Consider the following 22052-nt stretch of genomic DNA (forward strand, 5'->3'; position numbering starts at 1 on the left):
TTGAGGCCGATTATCTGGGCACACAAATTTCATTCGATCCGAAAACTTTTGGCAATACCCAAAAAAACAAAGCGAACAAATTGTCATTTTCCTCACTGAGCGGAGCAAAAGTCCAAACTTTGGCTGGAGCAGCAGCAGCAACAACAAGAAGTGACTGCTAACAAACGGAAACAAACAGCTGCATTAGCAGCCGCAAATCAGCAGCAATCACAGCAAACAAAGTTGAGCGCACTCACTTAAAAATTCCAAACACAAAGCGGAAATATGCAAAAGCTTGGACTAGCAATAAACAAAACAAAAAACAGGATAAAGTACAAAGTTGAGTGATCGAGACATGAAATACCCTTGGAGGTTGACATTTTAGTTTAGCTTTCCAAATTACAAATTATAAAGTTTTCCAAATAAAATAACTGTCCTAAATTATTATAAAATATTGGCTAAATTCATTTTTAAACATTTTTTGATTTATAAGGGATAATTAAAAACATAAAATAAGAGTGGACAGTCAACAGTGCGTATAAGTGATATTGTATTTTTTTCTATTTAAAGAACTGTTAGCCTTAAAGATACAACTAAAATTCCACGGGCAAGACAATAAAATGCAATGAAAGTTTTATAGATTTTTAATAAATTACGGATAATTTTTTTTAAAGAGTTTTACATTTAACGAAAGTATTGCATTCATTAATTTGTATTTAAAATTTACTAAAAACTTTGAGAACACTTTTGGGTTGACATTTAGTAATTGAGTTTAGGCCTCTAAAGAGAAATATAACTAAAACACCTATAGAAAGGGCATGATACCCCTGGAACGAGAGAAACGACAACGGAAATGACATAGCCGCCATGTTGGCCAACTTGTTGTTACCGCTGTCTGTGGATGTGACTGAGAATGCAATCGTTCTGGTTGTTGCTACTCTTGGTTTCTTGCTTGGCTTTGCTTGTTTGTCGCTCTGAAACGAGCTGTTAACGAGCAGAACAAGCCGTATTTGCAGCTGCAGGTGAGTTGGAGATGGGGCTAAGTGGAGCACAAGATGATGGCTGGGCAGGGGGATAAGAAGAAGGCCAAGAGAAATCGCTTACTTGGCTAAAGACTTTGCGCCATAAAACTTGGAGTGGGCAGGCGCATGCGAGTGGCCTGTAAGCGACGGCAAATTAGTGATAATGAATAATTTCCCACAGCGATAATTAAGGGCATCATTAAAAATGTTGCCGGCGACGAAATTGCGTTCGTCTAGCACTAAACGCTTTTCCAATTACCGCAGCATACAGGGCAGAAGTCATTTTCCGCTTGCATGTCCACAATCCCCCAATCCGCCCGCATTTCCGTGGCAAGTGCAGCAGATAGTGCCGCAAAACGAGCCCCCTTTCCCGTACTTCCGTACTCCCATCTCCTAACTCCCATCTCCTAACTCCCATCTCCTAGCTCCCGGGGAGATACATAGGTCCACTTTTCACTTTCCAGTTGGCCACTCGGCCGTGTCGCTTATCCATCCCAGCCCAACAATGCCAGTGGTCGATTTCAGGCTGCAAACTGCCGTCATATTTCTGCCATGGGAACGGCCACCGAGCACTGAGAAAAGCCTTTCTCAAACCATAAATTATTTGAATATGGAGTAAATTGATCAATCTAGTTACATATTTTATTCCGTCTAATTCTAGTAGCTTCTACTAGTAGACTAGTTCACGAAATCTATTAAGTACCAATCAATAATTATAAATAATAATATTTCTAATACTATTTTAAATTTGGTGTACGGCAAGTTATTGATAATGAATAATTTCACAATTTAAAATTTACCTAGATATGAACAATATTTTCGTTTATATATTCAAAGTGAAAATATAATGTCGGCTACTTTATAAATAAATTACTATTCTGTAACTGCCGCATTATTCATATTCTCCGCCGCGACTCTTCCCCCAGTGTACCCCACACTTCAGTTCCCCAGTCATGCGGGGTTTTTGTGGCTTTTGCGTGTCATGCAGCATGCGATTTTGATGTTTGCTGCGACACGTGCGCCCGAAACCCAAGGATGAAGTGGGTCACTCTCCGCCGAACTGCACAAACGGGCATCATTTTAATGGCCAAATTATTCGCTCATATCCATTCTATGGATCAGAAACTCCATCACCAAAGCACAGCCAGCGAAGGTGAGGCCAAAGGCCAGAACGAACAGAGCGCCGGCGATGTTGTGCACATCCAATGCCTGGGGAGCTCCCTTGACCTTGTGCCCATTCGCCAGATCCATCAGCACTTCCTGCTTCTTCTTGTCCATATACTTGTCAATGAACTGGGTGTGGGAGAAAAATTATATATTTTTCTAAAAAATAAATCTAAATAAAAAGAGCCTTTACCTCCAATTCCCAGTGGAAATAAAGACCCGTTTCTTGGCAGGTGCGAATGTGTTTATTCAACTCAGGCATTAAGATCCACCCACGTATCGAAACAGCCCTTGTATAATCAAAATACAAATCGTCATGCAAAACCTTTAAATAAAACAAATATTCAAATTATTTAAAAAGTTAGTAAAATTACAGATTTTACAATTCGATTTTCCAGCGCCTCTGTGGACACATAATCGCCCACAGAAAGCGATCCCGAGGACAATCGTTCGATTCCGAATCCGTAGTTGGGCATAAAACTGACATTGGCCAAGTAACTATAATCGTGCACCTCGAAGTTCCGGGCCAGAATCTGTTCCGTTTCCAGATCGGTACTCTGGATCGTATGCACCCAGATAATGGAGGGAGCTGCCCACTTCCACTGTGACTGGGCCCACTTCTCGATCGTATCCACGGGTGCCGAGTAGAAGGGAAAGGTTAGCATCGACTTCAGTTGACCACTGTAAATATTTTCCAGCGTGATTGTGGCGCAGAGAAGTGTAGCCAGGAAAAATCGCGGCGCAAATCGATCAAAACTGAAAAAAAAAGAATTTTTAGTAAGTGAAATAATATAAAATTTCAATATTTCTTTAGATTATTTTAAAATTCTAATATTAATATTAATTTTCTATAATTTTAAAACTACCTCAGAGGGGCAGACGGCTGCTGTATGAACAAAGCAAATATGTCCAGCATGGATTTCTCAAGCTTCCTGCCATGATAAAACTTCTCCTGATTTGCAGAAAACCCCAGACGATAACTCACATATTTCATAAAATACAAAAAGGTGCCGCAAATGGTTAAAGTGGCGATCAGCATTAGCCAAGTGAGGTCATTGAAGGGCATTATGTTAGTGCGCCAGCTTGGTAATGGTCTGAAAAGATAATACTTTAAATAAAGTTTACAAGTTTGATGAAGTTCAATGAAACTTACGCAGGAGCTGGCCCCAAAATGGTCACCGATGAACGAGCTATGGTATGAGAGGTCTCTGTGATTCCATCGTACCAATTGTAGATGCAGCCAATGGCCATTTCCACGCGCTGCTCGTATATGTCCCCCAACATTCCATCGCTCGATTCGTTATCGTAGATTCCACCCCAGTTGTCGGCACCATCTGTAAAGTAAAATAAAATCGAGCTATATTTACTTATAATTTTTAATAAGAATAAAAGAAACAATAGTAATTAAAAGGTAATATATTTTTTTTTAAATTGTTAAAATCATTCTTTTTTGATAAATTTAATGATTTTTAGGATAATTTTATTCAAGACACAACAGCAGAGATTCCAAATATTATAAAATATTGTAAAGCTATTAAGAATTTAAAACATTTATTATAAAGTTGATATTATTTTGGTTTTTTATTTGTTAATTAATTATAAATTTAGTTATTCCTAAAGGCAATTCTAAGATGGTTATTAAGACTTACATGCCTCGACTCTCAGGTGACAATTGTGCACCTGGCAGAAGGTCTTCATCACATTGGCCTCGGCCCCGTCGAAGGTGAGCGAGCGGTTGGACTTCTGCGGATGAATGGGATCCACGTCGCCCTGGCCAGCGGGCTGCAATGGGTTAATGGTTATTGGTTAACTAAGGCGGGAACATTCAAGTGTCTGGGCTAATTTCGTTAATGGTCTTGTTGCTGCCACGCCCACCCCCCAACACCAACACCATTACAGACACTCACTCACACACACACACTCCATTCGGAACACAAAGTAACATTCAAATGGACATCGACACTTGGCTCGTCGGGCGGCAATTAAATGGAAACACGTAATTTAAATCAATGTTGGTCCTTTGCAGGATCCAAAGCCAAGCCCCAAACAAAACCACACTCACATGCTTGTGGCTGTTTGCCTATCTGTGAGGGTGTGTGCTGGTATTTGTGCTAGTGTTGGGCCATGGGTGTGCGTGTGTTTACAAATGTGCAAATGTCCTTAAGGCAAACAATTGAGTGCGAACAAAACTTTTGCCAAATGACAACAAAAGCGGGTTTTTTTTGCGCCCAATCTGTGGTTACAATGGGATAAAAAGATTTGAATGCAGTCGGAAAAAGTACCTGATTGGGGATGGATAATTAGGTTTTTAATTTAAGTACTAGAATTAAAGATATAGGTACTAAAACAAAAAAAATCCATAAAAAGTGTAGAAAAAATATTGTACAACTATATTATGGCAACCGAAATAACACCCTTACAAAATTCTAAAATTACTATTAATGTTAGAATAGAATAGATTGTATAAAAAACAAATGATGCAATATTTTAGCAATATTTTCTACATTTTTCCAATCCACTGTGCCTGTTTGCAGTAGGACAAATCATGGAGACGGCTCCTGACAACTCCCACCAGTGATTACCATGGACTGGGCACCGCAACACAACATGTGCTTACATTTTAGTTGCCGAAATCGTTGCCCACAACGACAACAAAGCCAAATAACTAAGCACCCACACCAACACCGCCGCCAAACACACACAAACACCAGCCATACATCGTACAAACATACACACGAATTTGGGCCAAAAGGAGCAACCACTGGACATTTATTCATGATGAGTTCGCACACTGAGCCCGACTAATGCAAAGACAACGATGTGAATGAGCCTGATGAAGATGAGGAGTCCTCACCAAACGGGGGGGTGTCAGGGGGGAGGGGGTGGTGTAGTTTGAGGGGAACAAAGACGACCAATTGGCTTTGCTTAATGTTGGGGTGCAAATCTCTGGCATTTGGGTAAAGCTGGCTGGCCATCAGAATGACTTAGAGAAAAACATACATACTTCACTTGTTTAAATGAAAAAGTCTTGCCAAACTAATATCAGAATTTAAAGAATATTTAATTAAAATTCTACAAAATATTTACAAAAATATATAAATAATATAGTACCAACAAACATGCACATTTTTTTAATTCCTAAATACTGTGCAATATTTTACAAAAATATTTTCTATTAACAAATTAAATTCGGCTTTCAAGAAATTATTGAAGATGTAAAAAGTGTTTAAATATTTATTTCAACACATGAAAAATAAAACCAATTTTTAGGGAACTTTTTCTCTCAGTGCGGCAACGGCAACAACAAACGATAAATATAAACTTAACCGGCAATTACTTACCACATAATTAGTAATCGTATATGGGACATAAGTAATGGAGCCAACGAGCAGGCTGCGGCGCTGCAGATTGAGCAGCTTGTTGGGATAAAGTTCGACCCGGTTGGCAAAAGTTTCGTTCGGCAAGAATGCGTCCAGGAGCAGGGCATCCAAATTACCAAAGGCACCGACAAACTTTTGTGTCCACAGCTCGAAATTGATGTCGCGGTAGGGCGAAGTGGTTGTCGTCCCTGTTGTCCCTGCTGTCAATGTTGTACCACCGATTCCGCCCACTCCAACGTCCTTGTTTCTCGTGTTTACCGATGCTCCCTCCATGCGCCTGGGGTCTGGTTGGGGTCCTGTTTTTGGTCCTGTTCCTGTTCCAGCCTCAGTTTCGATTCCAGGTCGCACCATCAGATGGTGGGGGTAGACTAAAGCGCATTACACCGATTTCCCGTTGTTGGACAAGCAGAAAAAACAAAAGGGCAGGGGAAATAAAAAAGGGGATAAGGGATTTAATTTAGAAATTGAGAGATAACGAATAAGGTTTACCTAAAATTGGGATACTATTTATAAAGGATACAATTTAGATTCAATAAAAAATAATTCTAATTTTTCCGTTTTTATATTATTTGATTTTTACACCAAATTTAGTATCATATCCTCCCGCCTTCCTGATTCCAGGGTATGTGACAATAGTAAGGCACCAACAAAAATCAAAACCCAAGCCCGAAAAAGGCCAAGTTTACAATTGAACAAGACGCTGTCGAGCGTTGAATTTATTGGCAAGTGCTAAAGTTTGATCAACTGGCCACGAATGTCCTGCGGCTGTTTCCCGTTTGCCAACCATGTTTACGCGGAAGTCTCCTCGTGTGGAGTCCCCTGTTTCAAGGGAAACTTTTCCCGTTTGTTTTCCCACTTGTTTTGCCACGCCCCCTTCGGCGGACCCCGAGGGAGGTGGCGAGAAGTCACCGCTTAAGCTAATAAATTGATGCTGAAGGGATTGCTTGAATAGGAATCGGAATTGGATGGAAGACAGGTCAGGACCACTCAATTCAAACGGGTTATCCGTTGTGTCTTCATTAGCAACTACGCATAAATATCCTGTACTCACACTGCAGTATAGGCATGCCCAGCAATTCCGCAGGGCTTTCGTCCTCGCACAGGAACAAATAACGCTTATCCTTGAGTCGCACATTTGCATTCCGAGTGGCATAGTACCTGGAATGAAGAAAGTGGTCTGTCTTCGACAAAATGGTGATAAATCCCTGCAGAAAGTAGCGTATTTATCAGTTTATAAATATTTTAAAATAAATTATTATACCTACCTCCGTAACACTGCTATTCAGAGCACCCATAACTTGATTCTCCAAGTCCTCCCGATCCTTCAATAGTGCCACATTAATCCATTGAAGGCGAACGGAGTGACTGATTTCCCGGAGAACTAATTCCAAGGACCCTAAATAATCCTGTTGAAGGGGTGTTGCCGATCCGGTATTATTGTAGACAATCAAAATGGATGAGAACCCAGCAAAATATTGACCAACTTGAAAGGAATTAGCTTAAGTGGGTTAAGAGACCTTAAACCGAATATCTTTACCTATAAGCCGGAGCAATTGGCTTAAATGCATCACCAGCGGTTGCAGCAACATCTCGGCTGCCTTTTGATTTCATTCCCCATGAATCCGGCTTTTATAGGACCGGCACTTAATGACTCTGCTTCGATTGGCCAGCAAATTGATTTAAACCCGGACTGTAATTGAAAACCTCCGGCAGGTCCTTTCATCGCAGACTGGAAATGGGCATTATTTGCTTAGACATTAGCCTAATGAAACGCACACAGCACATTACGATATTTGCATAATTCAGTAAACAAACAAGAGCATAACAAAGGGTGCCTCGGGTAAGTCAAGCGGAAAGCCTCAGTTTAGTTTAGTTATCCGTATAGTTAATAGTAGACAGCCCTCCGAAAGTCAGCTAAAGCATCTTTCAGTTGATTTATCAATTCTGAACACTGCGCAAAAGATGCAGGATAAGATCCTAGGGTAAATATGTTCTAGGGTAAACATTTTCAAGTAATTATGTAAAATTATTGGCAATATCACACTTGCTTAAATTTCAACCAACTAACTGTATTTATCAAGGAAACCAGGAATAAATATCTATTGTATGGCTATTGCCAAAATTTTTATTATAAAATGTCTTTATAAATTGTAACTTAAATTGATAAAATTCTATTTTTCCCATAAAAATATTATTAAAATACATTTAAAGGGTAATCATTCAGCTAGTCATGTTTTAGTTGTCTGGAATAATAAAACGAAATTATTTTAAGTAGAAGCGGAGTATAACTAAATAAATAAAAATTTATACCAAGCACATAAGTTACACCTTTTTTTTTTTAATATTTGTATACAAATAAATATATTTAAGTTTTACTGTTCCCATTTTTCGCAGTGATCTTTCTTAACCCCTGGCAGTGGGCCAATTAGCGGTGCCACAAATTAGCGGCAACAATGCGGCCAACGACTGACTTTCATTATGAATGCGAACAAAGCCCGGAACGAAGCGAAAGCTAAAGCCAAAGGTTCTCGGATAGTCGACAGAAACTGAGCCGGGAACAGGCCAAGTGTCAATTGGAACAATTCAATTGGTCTGCCAGCAAATTCGGTGGGACAGTGGGGCGTTGAGGAGGCAGGACGCAGGATGCAGGACGACGAAGTCGTCGACATCGCCGATGTGGGAACACAAATGGACAGTCGAGACAAGCAGACTACTGTGTGAATGTGAATGTGAGTGTGCGACTGTTGCGAGTGCTTAACCATTGGGTTATTTGAAATTGAAAGACAGATTAAAGGATTTGCTCCTGGCGAGCCAAAGCAGAGCCCGATGGAGCAATGGCCATAGCAGCCAACCAGCCAACCAGCCAGCCAGCCCGGGGAGTCCTGCTCTTGGTCCTGGTCATTTGAGTGCACAGCAGGCGGCGATTTTATTGCCTCGACAACCTGCTGGGATCCCCTCCACCCTTCCACCCAAAAAGAGCAAAAAAATCATAGCATCCACCCACACACACACACATGGCTCTGAACGAACGGCACTGAAGGGCAATTAAACACTCAAGCGGTGTGTTACCCCAGTCCGAGTTACTCGAAAGTCAATGGCATTAAAAATCCATGAAACGATATTTATCTTCTCGAACGCTTTTGCGGGGTGGCAATAAAGCGAACGATAAAGTGATTAAAGTTGAACTTGGTAAATCACGTTATGAAATTAGCTTTGGATTTTGGGGTTTACAAAATCTCTGAAGAAAATTTTTGTTACAGAAGGGGGAAAAGTGTCCTGAAAATTGCTTGTCTTTTTCAATTTTGAACTCCATTATTGGTTTAAATCTTATATGTATATATGGGGAATTTAAAGTTGGTTTTAAAGAAGAAAGTTTCTATTTATCCTTAAAATTTTAAATTAACTTATAAAGGTGCTTAAAAGTATGCAACAACATATTTTGAAGAAAAAGACCTTAAGATAAATTTCTTAATAATTTCTGTTGCACTCCCCTATATTTTTTAAGCAATACCTTTTATCTCCCTGTTACATTTCCACGTCGCTAAGGGCTAAAATAACAATGAAAACCCTTCTGAATTCGCAGCGCCTTGAAGTATGCAACACTAATCAAGACACAAATGCAGATTTGTGCGATTACGTGTTTGTCTGCGTGTGCGTGTCTGTCCGCAGAAATGGAATTTACACGCCTCGCACACGCACACAGGCACACGCAACTATCATGATGGTCATCCCGAAGAGAAAGGGGAAGAACCGCAGGCGGGCTGACCAGCAAACCGACCGCAATGTGGCCCACAAGCTGCAGAAGTGGCCCAAACACTCTCACACACACACTGGCAACATATGGCCAAAAACTGAAAAGGTTTACGGTTCTGTGAGAGTGTGAGTGAGTGCGTGGCGCATTTTTAGCTAAAGTTTTTTTAAATTCTTTTCCTCTTCTGGCGTCTGCCGTCTGCCGTCTGTGGCTTAGAGTTCTGTGTTATGCTTTCATCTGGTGCCTGCTGGCGGGCAATTTGCCTAGACCGAATTGCACTTGCATGCTAATGAAAAGTGCTCGCCGCAGCAGGAACTTTAAATTGCCTGCAATGTTAAAGCCAAATTACCCCCTAGTATGTATAAGCATATTTTTTTCTCCCTCCCATCCATTTGCATTTAAATAATAATAATAACAACGGCGAGTTGCGAGGGGCGCGGCAATCAAGGATCGCGGCTGCATTAATGAATAGCGAAACAAGGCAATGTCCTTGAAATCCCTGGCAGCCAACTAAACAATGGCAACATGAAGCCCTCCTCTTCTTCGGCTTAGTAAATCGTGCCACTTCATTATGGCCCATGGCAGCTCGAGCTGCGAAGGGAATAAGCCATGCAAATGAGTTTTCCCTTTTCACCACGACTCTTACTTTCATTTTCTCATTTTCCTCGCCAGCTGACTAACAATGCGATGTGATCAATAATTGTGGCTGAGCCAGAAACGATTGAGATGGAATTTAATATGTCAAAGGAAGGCTGAAACTTAAATACATGTATCTGAAAATGACATAAACATTTCAGAGATATCTAGTATCAATTCCAGGGAAATCTGTGAGTGAATTTTGAGATGCAGATGTTGCATAACATTTATGCCCAATTAATTATTCAATGTTCATTAATTCCCGGCATACATGGCGTATACTTGTTATTTCTTAGCTGAGTCCCTGGATAACAATGAGCTTTATGTTTTCACTTGAGTTTACCTATTAATTAGGGGTATGACTTTAAATAACTGGAATATTCTCACAGGAACTTTTTGCCCAAACTAATTCTAGGAAATGTCACTTAAAATTATTATTATTTATTCAAAATCTATCTTATTTGCTTTTCCTATTCTTATAGCATAATCAAATGTCGCTTTCTTAACCTTATACAGATTTATTCCTTTGGAAATTAATGCAATCCCAGTCCGTCACCTGCTGGGAACTCAATGCCCGAGTCAGAAACAATTACGCACAGCTCATCAAGTGCCCGGCACACACTGCGTATGCTTGATAACCATTTGTGACATCTGACGGTATCTGACAAGCATCCGACAAGCTCTGCAAGATTCCTCTGTCAGTTGATGGGAATGTGTAAATATTTGCATGGTAATTAGCCAGGACATCAGTTTCACTACACTACACTGCATTAGTAGTCGTTGTCCTTGAAATTCTCATTTGCTGCTGCTGCGTTTGCCTTTGCTAGGTGGAAAATGTTTTCCCTATAACACTTTGTTGCCGCACAATTATGCAGATTGCCACTGCAGTAATGTGATGAGTGTGGTGGGTGAAAATGGTTGGGAATGGGAAGTCGAAAGTTTGCGCAAACATTTGCCATTTGGTCGAGGCCAGGCCCCCTGGAGCTTGGCTCATATTTGTGTTTGCCATTTTCGGGGTATTGAAAATTGCAATTTTTTCATGATTTGTAAACAATTTGAAGAGGCAGTCTGCGTTTTCTTCATACGTTTCTTTTTTTATTTACCCAAAACCTCCTCTTCGAGTTTGAGGCAAACACTCGAGCGTGTAAATGCACACACACGAAAGAAAAAATATAAAGCTTGTGAAACTAAAATAGAAACACATTTCATTTCCGTAAGATCTGGCAGAGTGGAAAAGGAAAATGTGCTGCACTTCGGGGGGCAAAAGGGGGCGGAGAGGAGAACAACTGGCAAACAACAAGAAAGTGGAAATAAACTTGGCGATAAACCAACGAAATCGATTGGAAATATTTTAACGAAATTGCAGCTTAAAGTGTCAAGGCAGCATGTCGGTTGCTGCCAAAGTGGGTGGCATTTTCCGGGAGGTGGCAGGGGCAACAATCATTTCCACTGACGTTAAGATGAGTGTTCGTTGCGATGATTCGGCTGTCGATGTCGATGATTATGAGGCTGCAGCTGCCAAATGTTGCTGTTGGGTATTTAGATAATACCGCCCATCCACTTAGCAAGTCCTCCCTCTAGCCACAGTGAAACTTCAGTGTTTTATAGCTTTATCTGTCTATTTCGGTAACTTTAAATGTCTTATAAATCATTTTGAAAATAGAGGGTTTAGAATCTGATTTTAGTAGCTTGATATAGTGATATAGATAATATAGTGATATAGATAATATAGTGATGGATATAGGAAATTAATTGGTACTGGAGGTCTATTTTAAATAACTAAACTTATAAATTCACTTATAAAAGTGTTTAAAAGTATGCAATGAAAAAACAATCTCTTTCGTATAAAAGTATATTATAATGTTGCATACCTTTAGCCACCTTTCAAAGTCTTATTGGTTTCTGTGGATCATTATGCTACAATATAATTATTTTTAGTGATATATATATATAATGTAGAGATGGAAATTAATTGGTACTGGAAGTCTCTTTGAAATAACTAAAATTATAAATTCACTTATAAAAGTGTCTAAAAGTATGCAATGAAAAAACAATTTGTTTCGGATAAAATTATAATATAATGTTGCGTACTTTTAGTCACCTTTCAAAAGTCAAAGTCTTATGGGTTTCTTTGGATCACTTATTGCAATTAAATTATTTTTCATTTAGAAGGAAAAAACGTAATTTAAATTATCTAATATTTTTTGAAACAAAATAACGCTTTACTTAAGGAGGTTGCCCTGTCTCTGTATCTCTCGAGAGTGCAGTTCAAGTGAAGCGCAACGGCAAAGAAACAGTTTAAATGCTAACAATGCAACGGTTTCGGGTCAAGTATTTCCATCTTTCCCCGCTTTCCGCAGCCCGTTTTCCCTGCAACGGAAACGAAGTGTAATGAAAGCGTGTAAAGTGCAAATCGAAAAGGCAATACAAGTAACGAGTACAAAATACTTGTGCCCCTCCGCCCCACCCCCGAAAACCCCCTTCTTGGCCCCCGGAATTTTCTCTAAATTACCAATGTCGGAACTCAGCCAGGACGATAAGGATAAGGGGCTGGGAAAGTTGGTTAGGTAGGTGCCCGGACACATCCTGCCAGCAGGCGAAGCAGGTGAAACGAAAGAAACAGGCTGAGGAAATGTTTCGCAAAATGCAAGTTTCTTTCACGCTCCAAATGGGTTTTCCCATTTCTGTTGTGTGAAATTATAACTTTAATTAAGCGCATTTAATTTGGCTGCCTTTTCGGTGCCGAGCTGCATCCTAATGCCTTGACTTAGCTCGGCGGGAATCGTTGGTTACTTTAAGCCTAAACAGATTTCCATATTTCATTAGCATTTGCCGACCGCAAAAACCGCCAGCGAATTAAATATTGATAATTGTTTTTTCCCCCAATCCGATTGCTATCTGTTTGAATTTAAATATATGGGCACTGTATATATATGTGGGCAATTACATAATCCAGTGACAGAAAAGAGTTTTGTTGTCCGTTGTGCTTTTGGAAATTTATTGCATATTTTGGCGCAGGCTGCGAACTCGCCCGGGAAATGCCCGGGGCTTAGAACTAACAATTCAAAATGAATTTAAAGCCGCCGAGGCGATGGCCAAAAGCGGGCCAAATGAAAAATTTCAATTAACCACAGAAACCGATGGCCAACCAAATCGAACCGAAAACACAACGGGAAAAGCGACCAATGCCGGAAAAAGGAAAATAGAAAAAATATTGTCCACTGCCAACCATTTTGGCTAAATCATTTTCCTCTCTTTCTATCTGTTTGAGCAGTAGTTTTTCCTGCCGTTGCAGGGACCTCCTGACCAAATCCTTTTGTCGCCGAGCTCTGTGCGTCCTGGGCCACAATTAAATGCACTCGACAATGCACCTGACGGACCCCCGAAATCGGGGCTACGGCACTAACCACATATATTCGCATCCGTATCCGCATCCGTTCATTTATTCATTGAAGATTGGCTTTGGCCAATCAATTGGCCATGGACCCGTTTTTGCCAGGACGGAAAATCAATGCAACCTGCGGTCCGAAAACCAGCGAAATCAATGCGAATTATTTGGTTTTCCAATTCGTTACACTTCATTAATGGCAATCCCTAAACTCGTTTTGTTTTTGGCGCCCCCGGATAAGAAATATGATGGGGGCAGCGATTTCGAGCATAATTCTATTTGGGCAAAACACTCGAGTGGACACTCGTATTCGGTTTATTGTTCATCATATCGACATCAATTGGGGAATTTGCCGGGACCGCAGCGGAAATTTATTTTATACATGCGAGCCCCACCGCAGCTCATTTGGAGCCACGAAAACCGCCAATTTGGATTCGTGCGGCAAGCAGCATTTCAAATCGCACTTTAATTTTGCGTATGTATGGGGAATGGGGTTTTTCTACACATACCACACTCAATCGTTTTTGGAGCATTGTGTTGACAAAGATGTGAATAAAAATTTATGCTCACAAAAGTATGGTATACAACATGCTCGTAAAATGATTATGACGATTATGCTGGAGCCCAGCAACTGCTGCTGGATGTTTCATAAATGCAAACGGTCACATAAGAGCACCCTTTACAAACAATCCTGGTCACACTTTTTAATCTTTCTGTTTTATTATTTTCTGCATAATCATGTTATAAATAATATGATATTACCCACATAATAAATATAAATATATAAACTTTAATATTTTAATCTTTTTACAGGTAAAATAACTTATTTAAAATTTAAGTTTTCTAAATATTGGGTATTTTAAGTTACTCATTTAAGTTTCTATATTTTTGAAATAAATCCCACTTTTTTGTCCCCTGCTGTAGGCAATCCCCACTTGCTTGCTCCCACATTTATTGACACAAATTGCGTTTTGAGAACGGCACTTGGCAGCCGTCGTGGCAGCTCCTTCTGCTTTTCTTTTTATTAAAGCAATAATAAAATATTCATAAAGATTCCGTTTATGCCACGATAACAACGCATATATTTTAGAATAAACGGGCATTAAATAGGTTTGTGGCTGGCGCCTACGCAATCGATGGCGATCCCTGCTTTATTAGCCTCGCCTGAGTTATTTGCGGTCGGGGTTTATGCCTCCTTTAAACTGTGTTTTGGGCTTTGTGTTTTGGGGCTCAATCAATTCCCCGGCAAGCTGTGCGCCACACAATCATGTCAAGAATTCAATATCAAAGCGCGAGCGCAGCTGTCGCTGATGACATCGGGGAATGTCCACGATTTCATCAACCCCCCGCCTTTCTTTCAATGCCATTGATGAACAGGCTCATAGCGAGTGGGTGGGCGGGGTGGTAAGGAGGTGGGGTGCCTGGGTGGAAAGCATCGCATTTTGATTACAAATATGAAACATGTTCACACAAATATGACCTGCCCCTTCGGTTCCCACACACTCAGTTTCCTCGATGGCGTGTGTATGGAGTGCACTTAATGGCGTTCCGCATTTGTCGGCAAGGGGGGAGTGGAAGTCAAGTTAATATTGAGCCAACTTGAGTCAATTTTGACTGAGTGGGCCAAAGCACACAAAGCTAAAAAGTATACAGGATCTAACTGTTAAGATAGAATACTGGAATACCAAATAATAGATTCGATATTTTTAGAATTAAGGATATTGTCGAGGATTAACGACAGAATTACTAAAATATAATTTTTAAGCTTACTAAAATATAACTTTTAAGCTTAACATTTATAAAGGAAACAATTATATTTATGTTTGTAAAGAAAACAAGCAATTTATTTTTATTCAAGAGTTATTTATGAAGTTTAAAATGTTTCTTTAACCTAAATTATTAAATAATAAGTATTGTTAAAAAAAAATAGTTTGCTTAAATAAAGTGAAAAAAAATTGTTATAAATCTAGAAGTTTTTGGCATTAAAACCGACTTTCGAATTGATAACGTAAAAACTGTTTAGCAGGTTTGTAAAGTCATTTTAGTTTCCCATACTTGTTTTAAAACATCTTAAGTAAGTTATTAAATAACATAAATTATGATGCTTATAGCATATTAGAGCTTTGCGAACAGAATCTTACATCCATATTTGCTAAGAATTTTCGCAAGTGCAGCCACACATTCGCTGAGACGGCAACACTCGGGAAAATTGCAAATAGACAAGATCTTAGGCCATTAGCTTTAATTGCCAAACTTCTGGGAGGCAGGAGCAAGGGCAATTGCCGTGGCAGCTGCAACTGCAACTGCTGCTGCAACAAATTGCGTGGCTATCAATATTTCCGTGGCTGCATTTGATTTCCTAATGCATCCGATGCAGCGGGGCAGGTCCTCGGAAAGCCTTCAAACCATCCTCCCTGTTGTCGTCGATTAACAATATCCGCTCGCCTGCCCCGCCAGGAGTTCACCCGCTGGCCCGGTTGGGAGCTTGGTTTTAATTAGTCCTGCCCGTACGTATTTTCTATTGGCCAATTCACCGCAGAAGCTTCATTACCCGACTGCCGTGTGTGTGTCTCTTTCGCTTTGTGCGTGTGTATTTCAGCAGGACAGATTGCGAGTCATTAAGTTGATGCAGCAGCAGCAGGAGGAGCAGGAGCAACATCGGTGTAAGCCACACAAACAGGCAGTTAGAATGCCACATGCCACGCCCACAACAGCGGTCGAGCTGTAACTGAATCGGAATCAGAAACAGAATCAGTATCAGCACCAGAATCCGAATCCGAATCACAACAGAAAACGAAACAGAAAACATGTCGAGAGTTAACCTTTGTTGGCGGTTGCAGCTTTTTGTGCGCCGGAAACGGCAGAGCAACTCAATCAGTTTTTGCGGTTTATGGCGGTGGTGGTGGCCCGGCCAAAAGGGACACGCTAATGGCTCACAAATGGCACTTGAATAATTGAATGCCGGAAGCGGAGGAGCGGTATTAGCCAGGAAATGACTGCACATGGCATTGTCCGTTTTATACACGTAAGTACATGTAAGGAAATTGCACACTTTAAACTACAAATTAACTAAGAAACGTACTAACTAAGCATCTTTTTTGGCCTGACTGCCGGAAGCCTCCTCCTGCAGCTCCGCTTTCTTTTGACCAGCATTCAGTTTCTCCTTTTCGCTAGTAATGAGCTGCTGCAGTTCATCCTCCCAGCCCAGAGCTTTGGCCAGAGTTAAAACACCTTCATCGCAGTCGCCCAAGAAGGCCACATCCCTCGTGTTGTTGGGCTTATCAAACAGCAGCGATCGCTCGTGGGGATCCATCCAGGGCACAAAACTCGCCTGACCCACTGCATCGCGATTGATGAGCAGACGCAGGCAGCGTGGTCCCGGTCGTTGGACCAGAGAAGCAAACGGTTGCACCTCCAGCGAAGTGCCCATGATAATCAGCAGATCGCAGTCCTGGAAATCCTCATCGGGACTGGAGTAAAACCTCTCCGGCAAATTCTCGCCAAAGAACACAATGTCTGGCTTGACCACGCCCTTGCAATCCTTGCATTTGGGCAGACGATCGGCAAAGATCTCCGCCTTCATCCAGGCCATGTCGTTCTCCTTGCGGCACTTTATGCAATGGTTGGTGTGGAAGCTGCCGTGTGCCTCGATGATCTTCTCCTCGGGCAGACCGGTCAGTCGGTCCAAAGTGTCGATATTCTGGGTGTAGTGACGCTGCAGCAGACCCTTGTCGTTCAGCAGGCGGACAAAGTAGTGGGCCGGCGTGGGAATAAAGGAGCCCGGGTAGAGCTCCTTGGCCAAAGCAAAGAACGGAGCCGGGTTCTTTTCGAAGTAGTCCAGATCGAAGATGGCCGTGGGATGCGGCAGCTTGTACTTCTTCAGGTTGCTATAGAGCCCGGAACCGGGTGACCTAAAGTCCGGAATGCCAGCAGCTTAAGAAAGGTACTTAGTATAGGTTTTAGAGATATAAATTGATTTACTCACAAGTGGAAATGCCGGCTCCCACCATGGTCACAATCTTCCGGAAGTCATGCGAACGCCAATGCTCCGCAAAGCCCTCGAACGACAAGTCCGGTATTACCTGGTAAAACAGAGATGATATGCGGCTTAATCAAGATGATAATTGAATTATCAGGCGCTCCGCTCACCTTCTCCACTTTGAGGTCTGCCTTGGCGTCCGTGGAGCCACCCAGATTGAGAGTGTGTGCAAAGAAGCGACGAATCATATCCATTGTGGGGTCTGGAAGTCGAATCTGGTTAGTAGGTGACAGTAAACAGCTCAGTTGTTAGATTATACAAACCTTGTCCCTGCTCTTCGTCACTGGATGAGGAACTCGAATCCGTCCGTGGTTTCTCCACCTTCTGCTCACTGTCGCTCATGGCTGGGATTATCCTGGATCTCGGGAGGTGAAAGTATCTAAAACTACGTATTATCCTAGAAACCCCCGTTGTTTTGGTTTTTTGTTTTCCTTTCACGCAAAAAAACAAAACACGCCGTGCAACCAGTGCTGGCAACTATCGATAACAAAAAAAGGTCACCTCAAGCTATAAAATAGCTAGATTTTGAGATTATATTTATTACATGATAATTTTTTTTTTTTTTGAAAATATGCGTACAAATTTACTTTAGTATTTTTTTTAGAGCTTAATTTAAATCGGGTATTGTTTTCTTTTGTATAAAGTTTTGTAACTGCAAGTAGTTAGCAGAAAAACAATCAAATAATCGTTATACTTGAGTTTTTATTGATAAAATTGCCAACAGAACTTTCAACAAACTAAGCAAATAACAAAAAATTAAAATTTTCACCGACTAAAACTAATCTAAATTAATAAAAATAAAATAATTCTCGCCGGCAAAAAAAGCTAGATTGCCACCAGTGAGTGCACAACCTATCCGATAACTGTTATCGGCGCACCCAGCGATATGCCTTTCAGCGCCTGCAACCCTGGCTGGCCGTTGGCCGATTACTCGATGTCCGCTGGTAGAGCAAAAAATCGGTTGGCAGCGCCTTCGCCCAGCCCTGGAAAACCACGCCAGTCATTTTTGTTTTGATAAGGATACGGATACAAAAAGAGCGTGGCGTGGAAAAACTGCATAAACGGCGGAGAAAGCGCCCCAAAACCGAGCGAAAGCGTTGCAAACTGAACGTAGGGCTTTGCGCGACAAACTGGCCGCCCATTCGAGCATCCCCAGGCGCTACGTGGAAGCGTAGGCAGCGTGTGGAGTGGAAGAAGAGGAGGCGCCTGCAGAGAAGAAGAAGAAGCAGCAGCAGCAGTGGAAGTACACAGAAGTGCAAACCAGACGGCTAAAATAACAAATCAAAAAGGGGGCCCGAAAAAGGAGCGACAGAGGGGGCGGGGAATGGCCGAGTGTCGTCGGTGGCTGCCATTGTATAACGCCGATGGGCAGACTGTAGATCCGCGCTAGGATCCCCCCAAAAAACTCGAATACCATGCATCTGAACCATGCGACCGCCGCGACGGCAGCGATGGCCAACTATCAGCACTACCAGCTGCCAGCTTCCCATGGCGGCGGGGGAGGGGGCGGCGGAGGAGGTGGCGGCGGTGGAGGAGCCAATGGAGGATCTGGACCTGGACCCAATTCCGGGCAGCAGCAGCAGCAGGCCACCACCTTGGCCAGCCTGCAGCAGAGCCCCTTCGCCCTGCACCAACTGACCGCCGTGCAGGCCATCCAGCATCCCACCCACCAAGCCATGCTCCATCCACAGCATCCGCTGGTCCATCTCCTGGACATATCCACCACAAACGCAAATAGTGGCAGTGGAGGCGGCGGTAATCACACGCCCATTTCGCCCATGAAACAGGAGGTGCAGAGCGTCATTAGCGAGGAGGAGGTGGTCGTCGATGATCCGCGCAAGAAGAAACAGTGCCACGTGTGCAAGAACAAGTTCCGGCAGCTGACCACGTTACGCAACCACATGAAGATCCACACGGACGAGCGGCCCTACAAGTGCAAGCACTGCGACAAGGCCTTCCGCCAGATCTCGACGCTGACCAACCACGTGAAGATCCACACCGGCGAGAAGCCGTTCACCTGCAACATCTGCGCCAAGGACTTTCGCCAGCAGAGCACCTTGATCAATCACATCAAGACGCACAAGGGTGAGTTTGGTTGCTTTGATTCTCTCACTGATTTAACTGATACATTTCTCTGTTCCCGGTAACAGCGGCCGAGTCCAGCACGCCGACGTCCCTGCTGAACTATCAGCCGCAGACAACGGGCAAACACAGGAAGTCGCAGATGCACCAGGCCTACCAGCCGCAGCAGCATCAGCGCGTCCAAATCTCAAAGACCCTCTACTCCGGCAGCTACAGCTCGCCGGCGGCCGAGGAGCTGGTCAAGCCGTTCCAGTGCAGCGTCTGCAAGCGACGCTTCCCGCAGCTCAGTACGCTGCACAACCACGAGCGGACCCACATCGATCCCAAGCCCTACAAGTGCGAGACGTGCGACAAGTCCTTCAGCCAGCTGGCGACGCTGGCCAACCACAAGAAGATCCACACGGGCGACAAGCCGTACACGTGTTCCTACTGCCACATGCAGTTCCGCCAGCAGAGCACTTTGACCAACCACCTCAAGACGCACACGCACCAATTGGGGGCGCCTGGTGGAGCAGCAGGAGGAGCAGGAGGCGGCGGTGGAGGAGCCGTCACAGCCACAGGTGAGCCGCTTGTGTGTTCGCCCTACCAATGAGCCGCTTTCTGTTATCACTGTGTGCATTGATTATTAACGCTCTTCCCTAACGAAGCTTTTATTTAAATCTTGTACGCATGCCAATTTCGTCAAACCAACAATCAACTTTAACCCCCCGCAGTGGATCACTCAATGCCCGCACCTCTGGCGCCCGGAACGCAGCAGCTGACGAGCGGTCTGCTGCCGAACAACCTGCACGGCAGCACGCCGAACATCATCCAACTGGACCACCATCCGCTACTGCATTTCCTCGATGGCAGCACCACGGTCAGCTCGGTGGTGGCCACGGCGGCGGCGGCGGCCAATACCAAGGTGGAGCATTTCCAGACGGGCAGTTCGCCGCCGGGCCGAATGACCGTCGTCGGGAACATCAACATGCTGAAGGGCGACAATCCGGATCGGCCGTTTGGGTGCAGCGTTTGCCAGCGATTCTTCTCGCAGCAGAGCACGCTGGTCAATCACATCAAGACGCACACCGGCGAGAAGCCGTACAAGTGCAAGATCTGCGAGGTCAACTTCCGGCAGGTGGCCACGCTGAACAACCACATGAAGATCCACACCGGCGAGAAGCCCTACAACTGTTCCTACTGCCCCAAGCAGTTCCGGCAAAAGAGCACGCTGCAGAACCACCTGAGGGTGCACACCTGTTAGACTCACTCCAGATCCAGATCGAGATCGCCATGCGATTCAGGTCCGCAGCCAGCCAGCCAGTCAAGCAGCCAAGCAGCCATTGAGGAATAGTGCAATATGCATGCCACATAGCACATACACTTATTGTTCGCATATACGGCATACGAATACGATTACATGAATACTATATTTGAATATATACTCGAAAGTGTTATTTACCTGCTGTGCAGAGCGCAATTGTATGTAACTATATCGTAGAGAGCTGATCCACATGCGTGTCCAATTGTAAATTAAGGCTAGCCGTATTCGCGTAAGCCACGAATAATAAGATACAGGGTGTTTAAACTCTAAACTACGTAGGATGGGTCGATTTGAGTCGGTGCATTAAAGTTATCTAAGCCATTTAGTCTGAATCATATATATATTTTATATTATCATTAAATTTCTTAAAAATTCTAATTGCAGACCATTTGAACATGTAAATTAAACATTGGTATAAATCTGATAAATATTTGAAAAACAAATAACACAATTTGTTTATCTTTAAGTTAAACATGACATAGTTCATTCAACTTTTATATCTGTTTTGTTGTGAGATATACTTTCTTTTGATACAACACTAATATTTCCTTTACAAGGAACTTGTTTTATAGAAAGAAAACGATACTTTTAATTAAATTAATATGTTTTTAATAATGGCACAGAATGGCCAACCAGATTTCTTTAGCACCGATACTTCTTTCTACATCAAATCGATCCACACTAAAGCTATCCCCCCTCAGCAACTGTTGCCACCCCATCCATACCCACAGTCCCCCGATCCCTAAAAATTAGTTCCGAGTATCGGCTTATCTCAGCTTTTCTCGTCGTGTTAAATGTTAAGCCCGCCAGCAAAGTAAAGTAAATTAATTAAAAGTAAAACTAGTTATTGCTATACTGTGTGTGTAACCCCCGCCCGCTCTAAACTTACATTAGGCGTCATCGGAACCGAACGGAAATCGAAAGAAGCAACTATTCATATAAGTGTACTCTTAGCGCATATTTAGCAGCATCTTCTACTCACATGACTACAAGCGAAATAATCAATAATACATTTAATGAAAACCGGGTTGCTTATAGAACAAAAACTTAGAAAACGGAGAGACAAGAGTCCCTAAATTAAGTGAATCGATGAGAGGCGGAGGAGGAGGAAACAAGTAAAACCAGCTATAATTGAATTGACAGAGATCGATCGTAAATGTTGTAGAGAATATATAGTATATATACAAATATATATAACTACTTGTAAATGTAAGCGAAGCGAAGAGCTGAAACAACAATAAAACATGCAAAACATAAACTTACTGTTTAGTTTTTAATAATTTCCTACTATTGGGTTATCTTATCCAG

The 22052-nt window shown here is 42.5% G+C and overlaps 3 protein-coding genes and 1 long non-coding RNA gene across 6 annotated transcripts; 2 read left to right on the top strand and 2 right to left on the bottom strand.

Moving 5' to 3' along the window:
- Positions 1-2093: 2093 nt before the first annotated feature.
- Ir92a (Ionotropic receptor 92a) lies at positions 2094-7219 on the bottom strand. Its single transcript, XM_017149527.3, has 11 exons — positions 7083-7219; positions 6811-7028; positions 6597-6750; positions 5764-5913; positions 5507-5733; positions 3815-3947; positions 3319-3499; positions 3032-3259; positions 2549-2921; positions 2359-2490; positions 2094-2294 (listed from the first exon to the last, which is right to left on the bottom strand). Exons 1-11 carry the CDS (start codon positions 7132-7134, stop codon positions 2094-2096), a joined length of 2049 nt encoding a protein of 682 aa, XP_017005016.2. The 5' UTR covers positions 7135-7219.
- A 567-nt stretch (positions 7220-7786) lies between these two features.
- LOC138913668 (uncharacterized) lies at positions 7787-8628 on the top strand. Of its 2 annotated transcripts, none has more exons than XR_011419478.1 (3): positions 7787-7827; positions 7940-8274; positions 8333-8628. It is a non-coding gene; the product is annotated as an uncharacterized lncRNA (long non-coding RNA). The 2 variants fall into 2 exon arrangements; XR_011419477.1 differs by having other exon boundaries at positions 7789-7866.
- Positions 8629-16299: 7671 nt separating this feature from the next.
- On the bottom strand, positions 16300-17823 carry Sirt2 (Sirtuin 2). The gene is made up of 4 exons (XM_017149697.3): positions 17623-17823; positions 17470-17561; positions 17306-17402; positions 16300-17253 (listed from the first exon to the last, which is right to left on the bottom strand). The coding sequence occupies exons 1-4, from the start codon at positions 17699-17701 to the stop codon at positions 16406-16408; spliced, it is 1116 nt and encodes a 371-aa protein (XP_017005186.2). The 5' UTR covers positions 17702-17823; the 3' UTR covers positions 16300-16405.
- A 468-nt stretch (positions 17824-18291) lies between these two features.
- On the top strand, positions 18292-22002 carry LOC108062821 (gastrula zinc finger protein XlCGF26.1). 2 transcript variants are annotated; one of them, XM_017149656.3, is made up of 3 exons: positions 18292-19444; positions 19510-20001; positions 20089-20231. In XM_017149656.3, exons 1-3 carry the CDS (start codon positions 18775-18777, stop codon positions 20097-20099), a joined length of 1173 nt encoding a protein of 390 aa, XP_017005145.2. In that variant the 5' UTR covers positions 18292-18774; the 3' UTR covers positions 20100-20231. The 2 variants fall into 2 exon arrangements, with proteins under 2 accessions (XP_017005145.2, XP_017005144.2); XM_017149655.3 differs by having other exon boundaries at positions 18295-19444; positions 20155-22002.
- Positions 22003-22052: the final 50 nt, after the last annotated feature.

Source organism: Drosophila takahashii, chromosome 3R (genome assembly GCF_030179915.1).
Source record: "Drosophila takahashii strain IR98-3 E-12201 chromosome 3R, DtakHiC1v2, whole genome shotgun sequence".
Taxonomy (NCBI): Eukaryota; Metazoa; Arthropoda; class Insecta; order Diptera; family Drosophilidae; genus Drosophila; species Drosophila takahashii.

Excerpts from the sequence above, each read along its gene's own strand:
- Ir92a (XM_017149527.3), bottom strand. The coding sequence starts at position 7,134 with ATGTTGCTGCAACCGCTGGTGATGCATTTAAGCCAATTGCTCCGGCTT. Across the intron at positions 5,914-6,596 it reads GGGCATGCCTATACTGCAGT|TCTACCCCCACCATCTGATG; the intron begins GTGAGTACAGGA and ends AATGCGCTTTAG. Across the intron at positions 3,948-5,506 it reads ATACGATTACTAATTATGTG|CCCGCTGGCCAGGGCGACGT; the intron begins GTAAGTAATTGC and ends AACCCATTGCAG.
- Sirt2 (XM_017149697.3), bottom strand. The coding sequence starts at position 17,701 with ATGAGCGACAGTGAGCAGAAGGTGGAGAAACCACGGACGGATTCGAGT. Across the intron at positions 17,403-17,469 it reads CAGACCTCAAAGTGGAGAAG|GTAATACCGGACTTGTCGTT; the intron begins GTGAGCGGAGCG and ends CTGTTTTACCAG. Across the intron at positions 17,254-17,305 it reads GGGAGCCGGCATTTCCACTT|CTGCTGGCATTCCGGACTTT; the intron begins GTGAGTAAATCA and ends ACCTTTCTTAAG.
- LOC108062821 (XM_017149655.3), top strand. The coding sequence starts at position 18,775 with ATGCATCTGAACCATGCGACCGCCGCGACGGCAGCGATGGCCAACTAT. Across the intron at positions 19,445-19,509 it reads TCACATCAAGACGCACAAGG|CGGCCGAGTCCAGCACGCCG; the intron begins GTGAGTTTGGTT and ends TCCCGGTAACAG. Across the intron at positions 20,002-20,154 it reads AGGAGCCGTCACAGCCACAG|TGGATCACTCAATGCCCGCA; the intron begins GTGAGCCGCTTG and ends AACCCCCCGCAG.